The following is a 20,918-nucleotide window of genomic DNA, read 5'->3' on the forward strand; positions in this document are numbered from 1 at the left end:
AACCACATACAACACAAATTAAATTTTCATACGATGTTACTTGAAAAGAAGAGCTCCCATCATCAACTACAGTGATGAGTTCTCTGACATTTTTGAGATTTTATCTAAAAGCTTTCAAGCCTGTTTGCCTTCTGTTCCTGCTCTCTATATTCATGTTGGAATATGATACTCCAAGTTCTGCTGGCTCAAGCTAAAATTAAAATATCATTAAGTGTTCTCCCTTTTAAGAGAGCATCACTCTAAACTGCAAGCTGGCTCCTGCTCAGGAGCAGTTTAACAGTAAAAGATGACATTCAAAAATGATGTATATACCTACATCTAACTATTGCAGCTAGCAGAGAAAGAGAGAGGAAGAAGGTATTTTTTAAATCAGAGTAATCTGAATTAGAGTGAAGAGCAAAGCACACCATGACTCCAGAGACTAAACAAATTTTCAGCATCTTCATAACCAAACACACAAAAAATCCTCGTGTTAAACAGTAATTAGCTCTCTTACCCTTCATACATAACTGAAGGCTATTTACTAATTCAATCCAAGTTAAAGCCTTGCCCATGGTAAAGCAGTACTGGTTGCATTAAGTTAGGTTTGTCAGGCCTGTGACATTCCTGCTACCAAAGTCAGGCAAAAGACCCGCTATTACTATAAATTGGGAATTTGGCTCAAGTTTGCACACACCCAAAATGCTGCATGCCATGTCAACTCCAACTCAGTAGACGGCTGCCAAAACCCACTTTCTTCCATTACGTACTTCAGCATAAACGGTATTGTAAATTACATCCATATACACCTTTGCATGCTGAATTTAAGGTTCTCCTTTATATACAAAATTTGAGAAGGAAGCCTGTTTTGTCAAGCAATTTTTCCATATATTACTACGGACACTTCCGTTATTTTAAGGACATTTAAGTAGCAAAGCAAAACTTTGAAAATAAAGTTGTGTTCACCTTATTTTTGACATGCTACTGTATTCTATAGCTGTGCAGCTTGTGTGTCCATCGGTCATCTGTAAACGTAACATTCTGGGAGCAGCCTGAGATTCTTCATTATCCTTTGGTGCAGCAACATTGCGTATTTTCTGTATTTGCAGAACACATGGCCCTTCCAGCTATATATGCAAAACAGAAAAGACAAAACTGTTAACACCATTAAGCAAACACACTGTAATATCTAGACACACTAACAGATGCCCCCAGGCAAAGGAAAGTGTAATTTGATCAGGCAGTCATGTTCAATTTCTATCACTCATATACTGTATGTTCTAAAGCATGATAAAAATGGCTTTTTCAGAGAAACAGTTGTGATGCTGCATACATCTCTGCGATACCGATTATGGAAAAGAAGTGAATGAAAAGGCAAGGGGGGGACACGGACGAAACAAAACCACCAATATTGTCACTTCCAACATACTATGGAGTCCGGATAAGATTTCACATGCTGTGCCACAGGGTCTCATCGACAAAGTGTTCTAAAGAAAGAAAGAAACACCTTCGAAGACTATCTGGTTGTATCAAGAGTACATTTCAAGTGCAACCGCTTTGTAAACACTAACTAGAAACACAGCTTCTTCAAACAGAGGTGCAATCAGAATGCAACAACCTCAAGAGACATCGCTATCTGTTGGTTACCTAAAAATGCAGCATATCTTCCTATACACTTCACAGTTTATGTTACAATAAAAAACAAAATAAAACAAAAACCCCTGAAAGACAAAAAAAAAAAACCTGAAACCAACCAACCAAGCCACTTCATCACATTTCAGTTATAGCTGAGTACACAGTCATTTTGATCCCTATAAGAAATAAAAATGAATAATCAGTTGCCGCTCAACTGATCTCGAGCGCCTACAAGACAGCAGAAAAGATGAAAAAGTGTACATTTCATCAGCTTCTTCCCTTTCAGAAACAGAATAGGTAGCCCAGAAGAACACAAAATGAGAGCAGGTAACCAGGAGGTAAATATGTAAAAAGAAAAGAGTAATTAATAAATAAAATAGAAGCAGTGAGACTAGATAAATTAGAAGATGAGGAAACAGGAACTTTAAGATGAGAACAAAAGAGAAAGAAAAGTACTTCAGAGTAGCAACAAAGCACAAAATTGTACTAAGAGGGGGAAAACGGACACTAAAAAGAGCAAAAGCAGCACCCCATGAAGTTCACTTCCTAAATGGTTTTGTGATCTTGAGACAACAGCTGGTAATATAAACTAAATTTTCTACGCAATTTTCCTATTCTTGACACTTCCAAATAAATTTAAAATTTGCAGGGACCTGCATTGTTTATGACTTCAAATCAAACCATGGAAAATACAGTATCTGGGATGGAGGATTTCTCAAAAAGCTGAAGAAGTTGTTTATTTGGAATCTACTGAAACTTGAAGCTTTCTTATCTTTTTTCTTCAATACTGAATGTTTGAAGAAAAGGGCATAAGTAAGAACAACAATATTTTTAGCAAATGCTGACTGAACCTTATTTCTTTCAGTAACAATTAAAAGACCAATTCTGTTTCTCATACAAATGGAAATTTTTTCCCTTTATTTCAACAGAAGAAAACTGGATAATCTAATGTATAGTATGAAAACAAGTTCCCCTCCTCTATCAGTTAACTACAGCAAAGAAGCCACAAAAAAAAAAAAAAATTCTCGAGTTTTTGTACGAATGATTCTTTCTATAGTAGTTAATCAAACACAGTGCCACACTCATGTTGCTTCAATGGAAGTCTACGCTTGTCATAAATTAATGCTAACAGTTTTTAACATTATACAATGTTTTCAAAGTAAAGATGAAGAAACACTAGTCAACTAAGAAGCATTTCTAGTTAACCACAACTAGCTTTGTCAATCAGCTGAATAGTAGCTTTACTATGATGGCAATTTCTTCCAGAGATGTTGAGCAAATTCTAGTTCTAAGTACTTGGGTTTGGTTTTAAACAATGGTTTGGTAGATTCCTCAAAAAAATTGGAGTGCAAAGAAATGAAGGCTAGGCTAACTAGGAATATACATGCCAATATGTTTGGGGGTTTGTGCCTACAGTGTCAAGCATACACTATAATAAAGCAGAGCTGCACATCTGTTGAGCTTGGACAATAGTGTCTGCTGCTTTAACGAAGAAAATTACCTGTCACTTCAGAAAACAGGTGCAAAAGAGGAATGGAAGCATGTACTTTTCACAAATACTCACCACATTAACACCACAATTATTTTTATGGACTTAATCAAGACCTTAGAGCATCCACATCTCCCAGTTCCAGTTCAGCTTATTTCCCCTCTCATCACATAAAACAAGCACAGGAGAAAACGACAGGAGAAAAGAAAATCAGTCTTCCTGCAGAACAACAACAACCAACACTGGATTCCAGGTGAAACCAGATGAAAGAGAAAACATTTCAAGACATCAGCTAAATCAATTTAATTATTTCTAAAAATGGACAATATCTGCGGCTTGCTCTAATCACAAGTTCTTCCTTTCAATACTTCTACAGCCTCTACTCTTTAAAAAAGGGGGCTGCAATTTGACAAAACTGTAGTAGTATCTGGAATGAAAGGATACATGCTTTGTAAAGATTAATGGTTTTGTAAAGATTTGTACATTTTACCCCACTTTGTAAAGGTTAGTGGCTATTCAGCGTAAGAAACAGATGAGAGGGTGAAAAGTAATACATTAAATACACAGATACAGAAACCCTATCAAACAGCCCACAATGGAGATGGTAGCAAAGTCCAGAACTCTTAAAACACTGACTGATGGGCCACTGTAGTGTAACTCAATGGCCCATCAAGTCCAACCTTTCCATGGATCTCATGGAAAAGACCAAACTTATAACAGGATGGACACGAAGGGCCATGGAGATGATTAAGGGACTGGAACATCTCTCTTATGAGGAAAGGATGAGAGAACTGGGACAGTTCAGCCTGGAGAATGACAATGGCACAAAGTGAAACACTGGAGGCTCCATCTGAACATGAAGAAAAACTCTTTTACTGTGAGGGTGATCGAGCACTACAACAGGCTGCCCAGGGAGGCTGTAGAATCACCATCTTAGAAGATGCTGAAAAGTCATCTGGACATAGTCCTGGGCACCCAGCTCTAGGTGGCCCTGCTTGAGCAGGGGCGTTGGACCAGACGGCCTCATCTGGTCCCTTCCAGCCCCAACCTGCATCTGTTATCCTGCATCTGTTTTCTTGTATACAATCCCATATTATTATTTAGGTAATGCCTTCATTCTTAGGTTTCAAATAGTACAGTTGTAGCTTGCTCTCTCCAGAAGTATTTACAAAGTGGACAAGCAACTGCACATATGTTAAGGCTAGAATGCTATGAAGAGTGGTTCAGATGACTTTAATTTAAAACAAACAAACAAAAAAAAAAACAACCTCCAAAAAAAACACCCAAAACACTTAAAGAAGAGAAACAAGCAGAAAAATAAAGAAATTGCATTTTATGTGCCGTAGTAGTATAAACAGTTTTCAGTGATGTCTAAAGGATGCAAATAAGAGTACACAACATAGGCTAAATGAGTTTAGGAATGAAGACTAGCTTTATCCATCATTAATCTCGTAATTAACACTCTGCCTACTTTTTCAAGGTGAAAAATATAACAACAATATCTTATACTGTATAATGGCATTAAAATATTCATACTGTAGGTTTTACATTAACGCATGGGAAAACTACTGGGTAAGTCAGAATCTGAAATTTGAAACGGCAGAAAGAAGCATAAAAGGAATGACTGGAAATGAAAGTTTAATAAAAAGTTATTAAGACATACCACATCCCACTCCTTTATCCACAAAAATTATCAGTGTTAATTCAAGAACACACATGACTTGGAAAGAAAAAAAAACAAATAAAAACCAAACAAAAAAACCAAAGTGCACAAATATCCACACTATCATATAGAAAGAATATACTCGGGTCTTTCTGGACATAGTTTAAATTAATTAAAACATCATTCGCCCATGTGCAGTTAACTTATAGGCTTCCTCAATATGAAGAAACAATTCTAATACTTATGTTCAGAAAAAAAAAAATTCTGAACTACTAACTCTACACATTGAGTGGAGGGGAATAACTGATCAACACTGGAGATACTATCTATCTACAACAAAACAGTAGCCTTTCCAGCACATCTGGAAAGTCAGTAAAACTATTTTGTATTTATGCTCTTCAAACAGTGCTTACACCTGCCTCAGTGTCTGCCAATTAAGACATTACTGCTCACAAACAGGGATCAAACCACTACTGCCATCCTCTGAATGAGAGGAGATGCTCCAGATCAAGCTAGGGTGTCAAAATATCTAGAAGCATAATTGCCAATGTGATCAAGGTAGAAAATAGTGTTCTAATAAATCAATCTCTTCAGATCCCTAAGTTAGAGAAAGAATTTCAAACAATGCCTAATAGCTGCCTAATAATTCTCAATAAGTTTTGCAATATAGCAACTAGACTATTCTACTCTTTTCAAGACTTTTAGTGCACTGCCTTCCTAGAAGCATTGCTTTGACACAAATTGGTCTGAAACCAAAAACTAGTTGGCTTCTCACAAAGATTTAGCTCATTATATCTAACACTGTATACTTTTTCTCAAAAATATGGAAGTAATCATGCCTTTTTAAGAGCTCCTGAAATAGGCATTAGGAGCTAGGAACACAATCAAAACACTGATGAAGGTGAAGAGCTCAAGGCCCACAGCTTACCTAAGGCTGCCAAACAGCAATTTCTAAAAAGACTATGACTCAGTTTGTTCTGTCAGCATTACCACACACATAGTCTTGTCAAAATCATCTCAACTGGAAAAAACACAAACAATCAACTAGAAATATGTAGGATAATTTTTGACGCATGCAGTTTCAAGCACAGTGACATCAGCAGACTTGATGTAGCAACCGTTTTCACTGGAAGGTAGAAACAAGCACCTGAAGACTGGAAGGGTTTTTTTAAGTTCTAACTGGAATAGTAAATCTGATCATCCTTTTATTAATTAAAAAAAAAAAAAAATCCTGCAGGAAACCAAAATCCACAATCAAAGAAACACTAAAAGGCAACAAAGCACAGTTATTCGTATTAAAGTAATGAGGCAGAAATTGGGAAGTCTATTAGTAACCTTAAACAGGAATTGGAATCACTGGCAACTTATGTTTCAGCTGCATACTATCAATCTGTTGCAACTCAGAAAGCATCTCTTTGAGCTCAGAAATTAAATGCTTTCTGAACGCTTCTTCTGAAATGAATGTTTCCATGGTAATAGAACGTATATACTCAAAAGAAAACCAGTTACACCTTAAACATAACATCATTACTAAATTATACGTTATAACTTTATAGTCTTCTCTGCATTTTTATTCCATTAAAAACACTTAACATTTATTCATGGTATATAGTCACCTGGATGGAAATGGGAGGGTTCAGCTTTTTCAAATCCTATGCAAATGTGGCCATCTTGTGGTTAATACTGGTATTATTGATTTTTTTTTTAATCCATACAAAACACAGATACAAATTAGTGACTAAAACATTTTTGTGTATTAATGACTGAAGTTGACAACCACCTATAATGGTCAAATACCCATGTTGTTTCACAGTAGGACTCTATGCCAGCTTTTATGCAAATATTTCCCTATTACACTAATACTACAAAATAATTCTCTATGCAAGATGGAAATACATCATATGTTCTCAAGATACAGATAACTAATACTGATCCTAGTCTTGGATGAGAGGAACAATAGTAGCACATAATTTCTATTGTTTCCTGAAGCATTTTTGAACCACAAGTGACTACTTTCTACTGACAGACTATACTAATAAGTCACTCCTGTCCCAACCGTATCCTTTACTTGCATAAAGCAAATACTCTTCTTTATAAACACATAGTTCTGTAACAAAATATTTGTATGCATTGCAAGCTAAATAGCAGCACTTATGAAGTGGTCAGATTTGCTTTATATTACTCAAAAAAAAGGGAAACATTACAGTTAAGAAAACAGAGATTCAGCACACTGTCTAACAGTCTGGGCTAAAAACTATAAATACAAGTCATTCTCAAAACACAGACTTTTTCTATGCAATCATTACTTCTTTTCAAAACTTATCATCCTCCAGCAAATGATTTGCAGGCATTTATTTTGGTTTGGGTTGGGTTTTTTTAGAAGAATTTTCTAAGATCTATGATCCAAATAAAGACAGTTGATTAAAGTAGAACCAAACTAAATTTTACTAGAAGTTCACATGTAAAAAACCCTGGCTCCTTAACAATACTGATAGAAGTGCGTAAATCCTTAGAATTTAACAAACACCATTTGTTAAACAAACATTTGTCTTTAACAAAGGCCATAGTTTTCTTCTGTCCTGTCTGTTTCCTCCAGCTTCTCAAAATTCCTGCTGTTGTCAAAAGTCACTACCTCAGAAAAAAAATACCCTTTTCCTCTGTATTTTCACTCTTTAACCATTAAAAATGGAAGGAGTCTGTAAGCACTGATCTCTCTCAACTCTCTGACAATCTGGGAAACAGAGATACCTTGAATCAAACAAGTTTTCCAAAAGAAAGTTTGGATTGGACTGAATTCAACCCTATTATCCAGTCCTCCATCTCTATCAACTGTAAGACAATCCCATGTCGAAATTTATCAAGCTCCATTCAGTAACAGTTCCTTTTTTTTTTTTCTTTTTTTTTTTAATTTAGGATCCTACATATGTACTGTTCTGTACTGCCAGTAACTAAAATGAGAACCCTCGAAAGGACACACAGTACCACAACACAGAACATACACTCAGGAGACAGCAGCAAGTTTAATAGGGATCCTTGAAAATTAAAGTAGAACTAGACTTTTCGCACCTTTTCCACCTTTTCCACCTTTTCATTTTCTGAGATGTTCAGTTTTACAAAATATAAATGTATTTGTGTGTATACAGGTGCAGAAGGTTTTTCCCCCGAAAGGGTAGCTGTTATCTCACAGGTATTTCAAAGCACTAACCACCACAGTTTTCAAGCACACATCCCTCACTTTTGTGCAGAGGTTTTGTATTTTGTGGAAACGAATGGCACAATTGCACCTTCTCTACTTTGAGCTGAGACACATGAAAAACCGAAGCAGTGACTTGAGCAGCTAAATTAGAAGCAAACATTTTAGATTCTCATATATAATGTCCATCAAAGCTTTGATGAAATTAATGACACTTTTAGCTTTAATTTACCACTTGAAATACATAATGACAACAGAAATTCTGAAAACATTCTCTCTAAAGGAAACGGACAAGTTACCAAGTATATTCTCAAGTGATAAATGAAAACTGAACAACTACCTCTGAAGAAATCATGCCATAATGCAACAAAACTCTGAAAAAACAGTACTATTAAAGTCACTTTGAACCGAAAACATGTTTCAACAGCAAAACTAAATAAGGCAAACATTACCTCACATCCAACCTTAATACTCTGCAGTTACACTTGACCAATTACATTTGGACCTTGTGAATATTACATGATCTGAAATGCAAAATTCAGTAATACTCCAATTAAGCAACTGAGAAAAACAATGCAAAAACAGATGACATAAAAAGCAATTATTTTGCTTGTTTTCCATATTTCAAAAACAGGATACTGAAGAGGAAGAGAAACATTAAAATCAGACAGAAGAAACAGCTAAATCAAACTTTTAGGTGGTAAAAAATTATTTAAGCACTGAAGTATCTTCAACAGCAAGTTATCCAGAAACCTAAACAGATAAACAGTTTCATAAAATATCACCTTGATTTTTTAAGTAATACCTGCAAAAAACATAGCTCCAAATAGTAAGAAATAAAGTTAAAACTAAACTAACTTTCTGGGAAAAGTAAGTAATATGTTGCATGCACAGACTGCTGCCTAGCTAAAAACTATGATCCTGCAATACACTATTTCTGCAGTGTGCTTTTCATAGCTAATAATAATGTTCCCGTTGTTGTTCTTATAGAAGCCAGCATTTACAGCAGTCACCACTCCATTTAGACAATAGCATCAGCAGAAAAACCAAATCCAAACAGCTCTTAACAGCTTCTCTCATCAATCTTGTTTTCTTAAAACAAACCCGCCTTGATTTATCACTATTTGAATTTCAACAGTAATGAAGTATGTTTCGCCAGAACTTTCACATCAGTGATAAAGACTGTCAATATTTGGAAGTTAGGGATAACAATTTGAATTGAGAACTACTACTAGGTTTAAAATTAAATTCCTTCATTTATCCACTCTCTTAACTGCATGTGAGGAAGAAAACAGGAAGGGTGTACTGAAGGAGCCAAATTTAATTTTTATCTAAACATACAATATATGTTAAAAATCTAGCACATCCAAGTTTCGAATATGTAGGGTCCGGCGTTCGGAAGATCTCGCGATGTCACGGAAAGTTAGAGGGTTAGTCGCAGTCTTGTGATGTACCTGTAATCCCGCCTCCCCTTGTTAGTATAAAAGGAATTAACTGCGCAATAAAAGGCGGAAGTTGGTGCTCACACTGCGTGTGTTATCTGTCTCTTTCCCTGGTCCGGGCCGACCAGTGATCTAAGCGTGGCACCTTGATATGTAGCTAACGCTACACGAGTATACTACTATTCTGTAGCATATAAAGTATCATAATCATACAGCTGCTTTGCTTTATTCCTAACCTGCCTTGTTACCCTCACAAGAACAAAAGAGGGGAAAAAAAGGAACTTCTGATGCCACATCAAGATCAAACAGGTTAAATGACTTTTGAGTGATAAAATAAGTTGCTGGGGTTGTTTGCATTTATTTAAGCATTTCAAAGTGGAGAAATAAAAAAAAGAGAGAGTCCCCTCTTTATGAAACCTTGTGGGAAAACTATTATGTTCATAGATTTATCCTATAATATATTCAAATACTGGGTTCTTTTGTATGTGAAATAATGACAAAACGAGACTAATGCACCATAGAAAGCTGTCATCACACAGAAATCACAGAACACAGAAGTGAAGTAAAAAATATTGTCTACCTTTTCCACCTTTCCACCATTGATGTCACTGGGGAGGAATTTCTTGCCAATCGTTCTTAAATCTGTCTGAAATTAATACAGAAGACAAGAGAATATTAACCTAAAATAACTTGTTTCCAAAAAAAGTTTTCATCATAAAATAGGAAAAAGAAGGGTCTTTCTTCCATAATGCCAACTATTTATAGACTACAAAAAAAAAAATCCCTCTAACTCCATATGAAAAAATTCAATAACTAAAAGAGTTTACAAAAGATATTCCTTTGCTTTTTAAATTATATTCTTGTTTTAAGCACATTTTCAAAGATAATTAAAATGCTCTTAATAGATGAAACAAAATGACTAAGTAACATTGAATTATTAGACATAACTGAGGTTTAATAGAGGTAAACTTCTTTCTTCACTCTCCATGTGGCACTTACAGAAAAGCATTTCAAATTTGCGTGGTTTTACATGCCGAAATCCTTCATAAAAGTTTGGGATGATTTTTGCAATTATACCTGGAGTAAAAGCTTACCTCGTATTTCCATTAAATGCTTTTTAACTTAAATGTCTGATTACTTCTTTTGGAAGTGAGGTAGACAGCTGCATGACATTATTCAGCAACTGTGCAACATGGCCACTGACAACATTAAACTGAAGAATTCATATGATCAAAGGAACAAGTCTCCACAAAAGCACTTTCCTTTACCTAACACTGTTTGTACAAGAACTATCAATCAGGGTGATGTGTGACAAAGGGAGGCACTGGATGGCTAAAAGGTGCAGCATATGAAAATAGCAAATGGTATAAAAACTAATTAAACTTTACACACTAGTTTTTTTAGTGCATTTACATCTGTTAAGAAAAAAAATAAGGCATAGCAGTGCAGCCTAAACACCCATGTCTTGTAAACTCCGTTGTTTGAAATAAGCCTGTTTTTTTAAATAGAACATGCTGACGCACATTACTGTACTGAAGCTGAAAACCCTTCTTATTTATTATGATCTTCCAAAAGAAGACGACCTAGATGTAATTACTACTAGAACTTGTACACTAACTTGCCATTAATATATGCCAATGTACTATTGTTCTGGCATCCCAATCTAGAACTGAGCAGCACTACATTTTAGTATCTAAAACACTAAACAAGTGGTTTAGTTTGTTTTTCAGCAAGAAACATTAGTACCCTACAAATGGAAAACTAATTGTAGGGATGTTCTTTTAGGCTATTTACTCTGAGTATCTATAGAGTGGATAAATGCTCAACCCACTTTCTGTTGCACAAGATAGCCATAGATAGTGATAAGAAAGCACACTCCGTTTTCAATCTGAGCCCACCTGAGGGAACTGATCTGTCATCTGTCAGTTATTTATCTCTGACTAGCACACAGGTTCCTATAAACTGTTCCCACATGTTCCATACCCATATAATTAACAAATCTCCAGCAAGATGCTTTGCAATCACAGCAGCAGGAAGAGGACACAACTTTTACAAACTCTTTGCACAATGTTATACAAAATAAAAACATTTGAAGGACTGAAGGTACATTTATGTCTATTTCATACTTAATTAAGCAATTCACAGAAAAAAAAGGGTCAGTTGACTTCTTGGTTTCTTCTGCCTGAAATGTATCTCTAGCAGTCAAGGAAAGAATTTGTGAATTTGTAAGAAGTGAAATCTAAATTCACCGTTATCCTGTTGTTCAAGCCACAATGCTATTTCCTACTTACCCAACAAGCAACTTAACCTTCGAGGTATCAAAACAACTAATTTAATGACAAAAATATTGATAAGCAATTAAAACAGGGTTTGGGGTGCTTGCATAACATTTCTGATTTATTTTATTTTTATTATGTATCAAAGAAACTGGAAATACAACACATACATGCTCAAATGATCATGTTAGTGCTTGTTTCAGCATATAATTACATGTGGGTAATACCCAGCAACTTGGAAATATTTTATTTGCTTTTTTATAAACCAGTAATGCACTCTCAGATATATATAGGCATGCTACTACAGCCCAGAAACCAAATGCTTACCCTCTGCATGTTTTGTATTACATTATTTGCACTTTTGCATTATAATTTTGCTTTACTTCTTTTCAAATTCATTACATGAATTGGTGCACGCATACATGAGTGATCGAACACGTGCTTCAAAGAATAAATGAAAGGAACAGAGGGGATACTCTTTTCAGAGTATCACCTTAAACCAACAGTGGTTGAATCTTGAAGATGGACAAAATAATCCCTAACAATTCTCATTCACAATTTCATTAAGAAATACTACTTTTCTCTTAAGCGCTCTACTACATTGTTTTTCCCCTTGGAACCACATATAGTTATTACAAAGGACAAAGTTTACATAAATCCATATACAGTGCATACAAGCTTTAAAACTTGTGAGTATGGATGACTGAGAAGTTTTAAACAAAGAAAATGTAAAATTCTCAAACTCTCCCTCATGATTTTGATAGAATAAATTAAAAATAAGTAAATACATGGATTAAGTAGCTGCCCTCTTTTCAATGTTATTGAAAGGGAGCAGACTTACTAATGTTTACCAACAATGTATGTACTAAAATTCTGAAAAACACGAATTCACATGCACACTTTTCTGGAGTCCTTAAAAGTATTAAGGTTTATTGCTTCCAAGTTGTTTCTCTATCTTGTATATTTTTGTATTTATTTGTCTGCAGGAATAATGACTACTAATCCAGATTTCTACATTAAAAAAAACCAACAAAAAAAACCAACTGTTTGTAGTTACGTAAATATGTACATGTCACAGGAAAATTCACCATTAGTTTGAATATGCTTTAAAGTATATCATGTCCAGAAGTCAAACTAAGTGTTTTATTCATCCCAACAAACTAATATTTTGTACTACAATTTCATACTCATGTCAATACGCAGCACTCCTGATTTTATTACTGCTTATACTTTGACTTTAGATTTACATTTCATAATCATAAAAATATTTTCCTACTAAAAATTATGTTCATTTTTCTCCTTTAGGTTCCATGGTTTGGAATAGGTGTTATTTCCAAATATAATTCACAACTCAAACACGCAAGGAGAGAGAAGGTACTCTATCCTTTACGTAAATCGCACAGACAATGGTACACTTAATTAGCCACACAAACCTAACACTTGAGTCATTAGATACATCATTTTTAGCATGATTTGTCACAAAAAAGTTTTCACAATCATAACTTACATTAAGGGCAACTAGGATAACGTCATTTGTATTAACTTTTTCAGAGGAACTTATGCAAGCTTCAATTCCTTCATCTGAAAGGTACCTGTTAAAGAAAAAACAATATTAGAATATCACATGATGTATCTATTAGGCAAACATTTTGTTCTGTATATAAGATTGTCTTCAGTTTGTATCTTTTGTGCTGGTGAAGCATAGATTTAAAAATACTTAGAAAATTACTTCATGTAATCAGTTTCCTTACACTGAAATGAGATTAAGAGACTTCTTCCATAATTTCTAAACAAACAAACAAACAAACAAACAGCTTTGCTTACAAAGTAAGAACAGCCACCATCCCAATTATGTCAAGCATGGTAACACTACGCTCCTCATACCCGCCCCCCCAAATTATAGGAACCTGGTTTCAAGGTCAACCATTTGGGCTTTAATTGCTGTAAGTGGCATACTTCCACTCACGCACTTGCAAGGAAGAAACAAAACAAAACAAACCAGCCCACACACAACACAAACCACAACCACATCCGTTTCTCAAGAGCAAGACCATACGGCTAAGCCCTCAAGGGCTGGGGCACGCAACACTGCCATCTTGTAAAATGTATTCTTGTTTGCCTGGGCTACAAAGAAACTGATGAAAATGGAAGCTTGTTACAGTGTATTGGTAGTCAAATATGGTGAAAAAGTTTAAATAAGAATAGAAAATCTCCTCCACAATCACATTTGGACACAGCATGTGACCCTCATGATGGTAGTCCAGGATCAGTATCTTCCTGCAAAAATTCTGTGAGTATACAATAAATTTGCTCATCTGAAAACTAAGGAAGTTTTAAATGGATTCAGCTTATCAATTCAAAAGGGCTGACCTATTTTAACCTTGAAAAACACTATAAAAAAAAAAAGAAAGATAATTTTAACTTGAGCGGTCAGAAATTGTGACATTTGTTATTCATTTTGCCTAATATTTCCCATTCAAAGCCACAGAGCTCATTTTTACGTAGCTGGCAATCTGCTTTCTCTGCACAGCTCTTCATTTTATTTAAATACATCACAGCAATCATTAAATAATTGATATTTTCTAGATAGTCTGAAACACAGTACTTGCCCAAAAAACTTTTAAATAGCTACCTACCTACCAAGAAATCACTATTCCCCAAAGAATGAAAGAATGATTTAAGAAATAAAGCTTAATATACATTAAGAAATATTAAAAAGAAATATTCCCGAGTGCTTCAAGAAATACTTCTTTTTAAAGAAGATAATATCCACAGTGTAACATATAAACAAGGCAAAACATTTGAAGGAAAGTATTCTTGATAGGCCTTTTTGATTCTGGCCCAGGTAGCACTAACATCACCTTTTCCAGCCCTGCCAGTGTTCCCAGACTAATTAATAATTCCAGTTGTGATCTACCCCAGACATTTGGTGGGATCTAACTATTCAAGTTGGACACTGACATCTAGCAAACCCTGAGAGACCAGATAGCCATCACAAAAAAAAAAAAAAAAAAAAAAAAAAAAAACCAAAACCAAAACAGCCCAAACCCAGATGCACTGAATGGGAAAAAATTGCACATATAAAAATATAAGGAACGATCCTATTTTTTATATAAAAGGCAGATGCTTGAGAAGAATAAGGTGGCGAGTTTTGGTGGTCTGCATGGGAATGCAGGATTTCCCAGCTAAGTGACTCTGACCTCAAGTACTATGACCTGTGAAGATTCAGGTAACTACTGTGAATTAGCAGATCTCATTAGGTGGAGTCAGAAAGTAAAGTAAAACAGCATTTCCACTCTGTGCCAGAGGAAACTAGAACAGATACATCCTACAGGCACTATCTTACTCTCAAGGCTTCAACTGGGGTTTAATTACACCAACAGACTTCCTAGAAAGAGCAGTATCAGAAAGTCCACAAGTTTACCTTCTGTCATCTTCAGTGTAAAAATGAACACAAGTTCAACACCAGGAGTTAGGGGGAGTGCAAAATCCATAAGCTGAGTTTTAAACTGTCAGGCAAGTCGTGGAAAGATTCCTCATCTTCTGCTCCTAATGTAAATGAAGTCATTCTTCAATTCTACTGAAGCTAGCAGGACTCCAGTTCTCTTACAGAGTTACTCAGCCTAGTATTTAGATGTAAGCACTACCATTTTCCAGCAAGGAAAAAAAAAAAAGTTTTTAGACCATGAATAAACAAGAACCTGACCTAGAATTAAATTTTTGCAATGTAGGACAAGATTAATGCTGCTATCACAAAATTTACTGCTGAGTCATGTTTTACTTTCTCACTTCAAAGTGAAGACTGAATCACAGCTGACAAAAGCCCACTCTTCTTTAGTCAAAATTTTGAGTTTATAAGTTTTTATATATAAATTTCAGTTTAGTTTGTCTCATTACCTTGGAGCTTTTTTGAGATGGAAAGATAAAGAGAAACCCACTGGAAAAGACTATTCATATTTTACTTGTGCTCGTTTAAGCAACAGCACTTAGCAGAAACATTGCCTACCTGACTGAAATCTCTGCCAACATTAGTTTGATTTAAACAAACACTAAAGCTTTTCAGCAAAAGACTGATTAAAATGGTTATTAAAATAGTCTTCAAAAAAGCAAAGGCTGTCAACATTTAAGGGGGGGGATATTTTATAGTTTGGGGTTGGTTCGTTTGGTTTTTCTAGATATTTATGACATGAAAGCATAAATTACTTCAATGCATAAGATCAGGATCAAAATTACTTTCAAGATAAAAGATCAAATCAACAACTATATCAGCAAAACTATGCTGAAGAACTTCAACAGAGAAAAAAAACAAAATTAGCAGAGCTTTCCAGTAATGTGTCAGGTGTTGCTTCTGTGCAACAGGACATAAAAGTGCAGATTTCATCAGAAACAGTCAGGAATTGTTCAGGGAACAAACCACAACCAGGACACACCATACACCAGTATTAGCCAAAGCACAGATTTCTCCTTCTTTAATAGAAGCCTGGAACTAGTGTATAGCAAGTCAGTCCTAATAACTCTTATACAGACTACTTTATACAGCAACGAATATTCCAAATACATGTTTACATTTTCTTTACAACCTTACAGAAAGTTCTTATTTAAAATAAATTACTTTATCTTCATTGTCTGTACAGTCTCCTATAAAAACTACCTAAGTTTTAGTTTTGAATATTTCCTGCTACAGGCCCACATATTATTTAAGAGAAAAAAACAAAACAAAACAAAAAAACCCGTATTTTTAAGAAGTTTTTGCTGTTTAAAATAAATATATTTATACAGAAAAACATACATCTACCTCTCTCAAGTAGGAAATGCGAGTTACAACAGGCAAAATTAACTCTTCAGCGGGCATAATCCTTCCCCCAACAACATACAGATTATTAAGGCTAAAATTCTTTTTCCAGGCTCTGAAGGAAACAGAGTCCCCTTTTCTATCTGCTCTTAATAAGGGCATGCCATATGCTGAAGGTAGGACCTTTACAGCATAAAGCCACTCAATCTTTTTGCTCTCTGTATGAGATGAAGGAGAAAAAAAATTTGATCCTGAATAGAATCAAAGACAGCAAAAAACTCCTCTGGAGTCAAAGAGAACAGCCCTGCAGCTCTGTGTCTCTATTACATTCAAGCGTGTCACAACATCTACATAACCCGTTGTGCTGGTTTTGGCTGGGGTAGAGTTAATTTTCTTCATAGTAGCTGGTATGGGGCTATGGTTTGGATTTGTGCTGGAAACAGTGTTGATAACCCAGGGATGTTTTCGTTCCTGCTGGGCAGTGCTTACCCAGAGCCAAGGGCTTTGCTGCTTCTCCCCCCACCCCACCAGCGAGCAGGCTGGGGGGGCACAAGGGGTTGGAGGGGACACAGCCGGGACAGCTGACCCCGACTGACCCAAGGGAGATCCCACACCATACGACGTCACGCTCAGCATGTAAAGCTGGGGAAGAAGAAGGAAGGGGGGACGTTGGGAGTGATGGCGTTTGTCTTCCCAAGTCACCATTAGAGGTGATGGAGCCCTGCTGTCCTGGAGATGGCTGAACGTCTGCCTGCCCATGGGAAGTGGGGAATGGATTCTTTCATTTGCTTTGCTTGCGTGCGTGGCTTTTTCTTTACCTATTAAGCTGTCTTTATCTCAACCCACAAGTTTTCTCACTTTTACCTTTTAATTCTCTCCCCCATCCCACCACAGGGGAGTGAATGAGCAGCTGTGTGGGGCTGAACTGCTGGCTGGGATTAAACCACAACACCCGTTCTGCCCATTTTGCAAAATATCACGACCTATCACAACCTTAGGTAATGAAAGGTGAACTGCAATGAGATCCTGTTACATTAATCCAACACATTTCCCATTGCCAAGGGGTAGGAAGCAATTCTAAACCACCCATGAACCAGACAGTGCTGGAAGCAGGTCACGAGCTCCCAGTCCCCAAGAGGTACCTGGCAGCGCTGTACGAGCAGTGTCCTCGTCACTTCTTGGTCTCCATACCTCCATCCCAAGCTGTCCCCACCTTTTCTTTAAAAGGCAAAGGAGCACAGAGAATAACCTGGCACAGAAACGCTGCTGCCGCAATCAACAAAATTTCCCTTGTCTTTGCCATAAACAAACATTTCAGAATCATGCACTTTAGCTTAAGGTGAAGGAGTGAATAAATAAATGGTAAAATAAACAGGTGAGAAGCATGGAGTGAGAAGCAGCTAAGCTCCACAAACTTCTCTAAGAAGTCAAAGGCTAGCCAGTAGCTGACCACTGGTATCTTACACTGACAGCAACAAAACAAATTATTTCATTAATACACAATGCAGATAATACTACCCTGGAAGATGAGCCTGAAAGACTTAAAAGGAGGCAACTATATTCCAACTGTAAGCTTAATTTTTTGCTTTATCCCCCAAAGTCTTAAGCATCCTAAAGAGATATTTATATTTTTGAGTAAATAAAAAAAAAAAAAAAACAACCAACAAAAAAAAAACCACACACAAAAAAAACAGCACACAAAAAATCACACTGAACTTTCCTCTATGGGGAGTGGTAACTAGAGTAACGTACATTGCAAGCACCTTTGGTTTCCAAAAAAAAAAGGTATTCACTAGACTTCTTTCTTGCAGATGTTTTAAAACAATCTCAAAAGTTATAAACTGAAGTAATGCAGACAATTCAATTGATTTCAAAGGAATTATAGCAAGTAATGCTGCATGAGTCACATAGGGATTTTGTGGCCTTGGAACATTAATACAAATTAAAAAAAAAAAAAGAAATAAAATCAGTTTACAACCAAATGGGCACAAAGCTGCTGCAAATAGTTGAGATGGTTATTTGTGGAGCATTCTCTTGAGAGAGGAGACCAGAAGCGAGAGAAAAATAAATGCTTCTACTGCAATTCTTCCACATTATGCTTGCTGAAACCTGTGGGATCTCTCACCTATTCCTTCCCCTGCCTCCCAGCTCTGCTCATCTGAGACATGTAGCAGTACAATCCTCTTAGCTACAGCTTTTGTCAGAACATCACCTAGAAAGCACCTAGATTCTTACCTTATCTTCAAATGAAGCATTAAAACAAAGTCATTAGTAATGAATCAGCATTTTCTACGTGAACCATTTACATATTACATATAAATCCAAATCTACAATTTTTCTGTCAAAATGTTCTCAAATAAGCTTCTACGAAAAACAGATTTCAGTAATTATTCCTTTGTAATACACAGAAAAACATATTACATCAGTGACAAGCAGAGCTGTTTTCCCACTGCTCCTTCGTATCAAGTATGACATCAATTTAATAACCCACTTTTGCACATTATAGGTGTGCACCTTCTCCTTTTCAGTATTTCCCATTGCTAAGGGCTATAACTCTGTAGTACCAATTTCACCTGCACCTCTACTCATCTCATTTTATCTTCCACTTTACTTCATCAAGAACAGATTACACCTGACGTGGCCTAAATGGACAGATTTCTGTACTGCTACACTATTGCCACCTATGTCTGAAACACTGAAGAAATCAGCAGCATCAAAGGAAGATGCATTTTTGCTTGTCTGTTCTATACTGCTGGATCAAATAGTTGATCTGCAGACAAACATGCACGTGTACACACACACACACTTTAAAAGGTTTAAAATAAGAGCTTTATTTTAGAATTAAATCCACCAGGTAAACAACTTTCCTAATAATATTTATTTTTCACAAGCAGCATTCTTGAAAAGCATGTTTTCTCTATTTGTAATTAACAGTTCATGCGCAAACACAAATCTTCAATCTCCCATCCTCTTTCTGTCCCGTATTTCTAGAAATCCTCTGTAATCTTTTCCTATCAACTCTACAATTAACATTTTATTAAGTAGAAGCTTTCTTTAAGGGAAGAAGTAAATAAGGGAAATTAATGTTAATAAACATGCTCTATAAAATTTACATATTTCAGATTCACAGCTCTTCACAGAATCACTGTGATATTAGCAGAAAACACAAAAGGCACCAACAGTACTCCTTGTAATTCAGTGCCAGCCACATGAAACAATGTTGAAGTTTTACAGTAAATTTTATATAGCTATTTTCAATGTGTGTATGCAGAAATTGGAAGGTTCCTTCTATTACTTTGCTAAGAAAACAGATTTATACAATCATGTCATACAAAAGATAAGGTTGGGGGGGAGGGGGTGAATCGGCAGACAGCTTTCAAATTTCTTATAGTTGGTAACACCACAAAAGAAGAGAGAACAATTTTAACAATAAAGCAAAGTGAAACGTCAAAGAATGCACTAGTATGAGACCACCACTGGGTGCCAGTATTGTTCCATAACAGAAGAACAGTATCTCCTATATTAGCTATTTTAAAAACTTGGGAGTTCTCCTAATAGGGTTTCAAAATGTTCTGCTGAATTTCAGTTGTATAAAGGAATTACACTGCAATGTTACAAATTTTATAGAGAGGCTATCACTAGAGCTGTTTAAAAAAAAAGAAAAACTAAACAACCCATTTTAAAACATTATGCTAAATATGAAAATCAGATTTCAAAGAAGGTTTCTTCATACCTTATAACCTGCATAACAATACTGGGAAGGCAACTGACACTGTTCTTCCCCTCAACTTCTGAGCTTTTATTAAAAGAATAATGTAGCATTATACAAACTACCAGACAAAATAAAATGGAACTTAAGGGTAAAAAGAACAGAGAAAATTTTAGAAAGATTCAAAAGCCCTGCCAAAATTAGGGCCAACTGTTCCTTTATCCACAAGGCAAACGTCTGTAAGGAATGACAAATGTAGATTCAGTGGCATTCTTGGCAGTTCTACTATTAATATTCTCACACCCAGACAAGTGACATTTTTCCTAACATCTAACCTTGCTGCACTGCCTTCTGTTGCCTCTTGTTTTCTGCACACCTATGGAGAAGAGACCGTGCCTTTCCTTTTTGCAATCACATTTAAAGACTTACTTCCTACATCTTGTACCTCTTGCTCTGTATCTGGTACATCCAGTATATCTTCCTGTATATCTTGTACTTATACTGATGATTATTGCTATCCAAGTGTATTTTTGTTCTCCTATCACTTCTCCAATTTGTTAACATCACTTTGAACTCCAACCCTGAGCACCCACAGCTTCGCATTCCTAAGGAGCTTTATCGTGTGTTTAAGCTTAGTACTTCATGCTCCATCGTCCAGCTGTTTAATGACAGTATCAAATAAAACTTGACCTAGAAGATACCTTCATGCAGCCTCAGATTTTGACAGTGAACCATCTGTA

General features: G+C 35.9%; 1 protein-coding gene across 2 annotated transcripts in view; it reads right to left on the reverse strand.

The window, feature by feature from the left end:
* Window positions 1-20,918, reverse strand: part of TDRD3 (tudor domain containing 3) — a 109,758-nt gene that overhangs the window by 52,961 nt on the left and 35,879 nt on the right. The window contains exons 2-4 of one of the 2 annotated variants that reach the window (XM_075046099.1): window positions 13,185-13,269; window positions 9,982-10,047; window positions 946-1,106 (exon numbers count right to left, since the gene is read on the reverse strand). In XM_075046099.1, the coding sequence (XP_074902200.1) occupies window positions 946-1,106; window positions 9,982-10,047; window positions 13,185-13,269 (312 nt within the window). The remainder of the gene's footprint in view (window positions 1-945; window positions 1,107-9,981; window positions 10,048-13,184; window positions 13,270-20,918) is intronic. The other variant, XM_075046100.1, reaches the window with a different exon arrangement.

Source organism: Buteo buteo, chromosome 14 (genome assembly GCF_964188355.1).
Source record: "Buteo buteo chromosome 14, bButBut1.hap1.1, whole genome shotgun sequence".
NCBI lineage: Eukaryota > Metazoa > Chordata > Aves > Accipitriformes > Accipitridae > Buteo > Buteo buteo.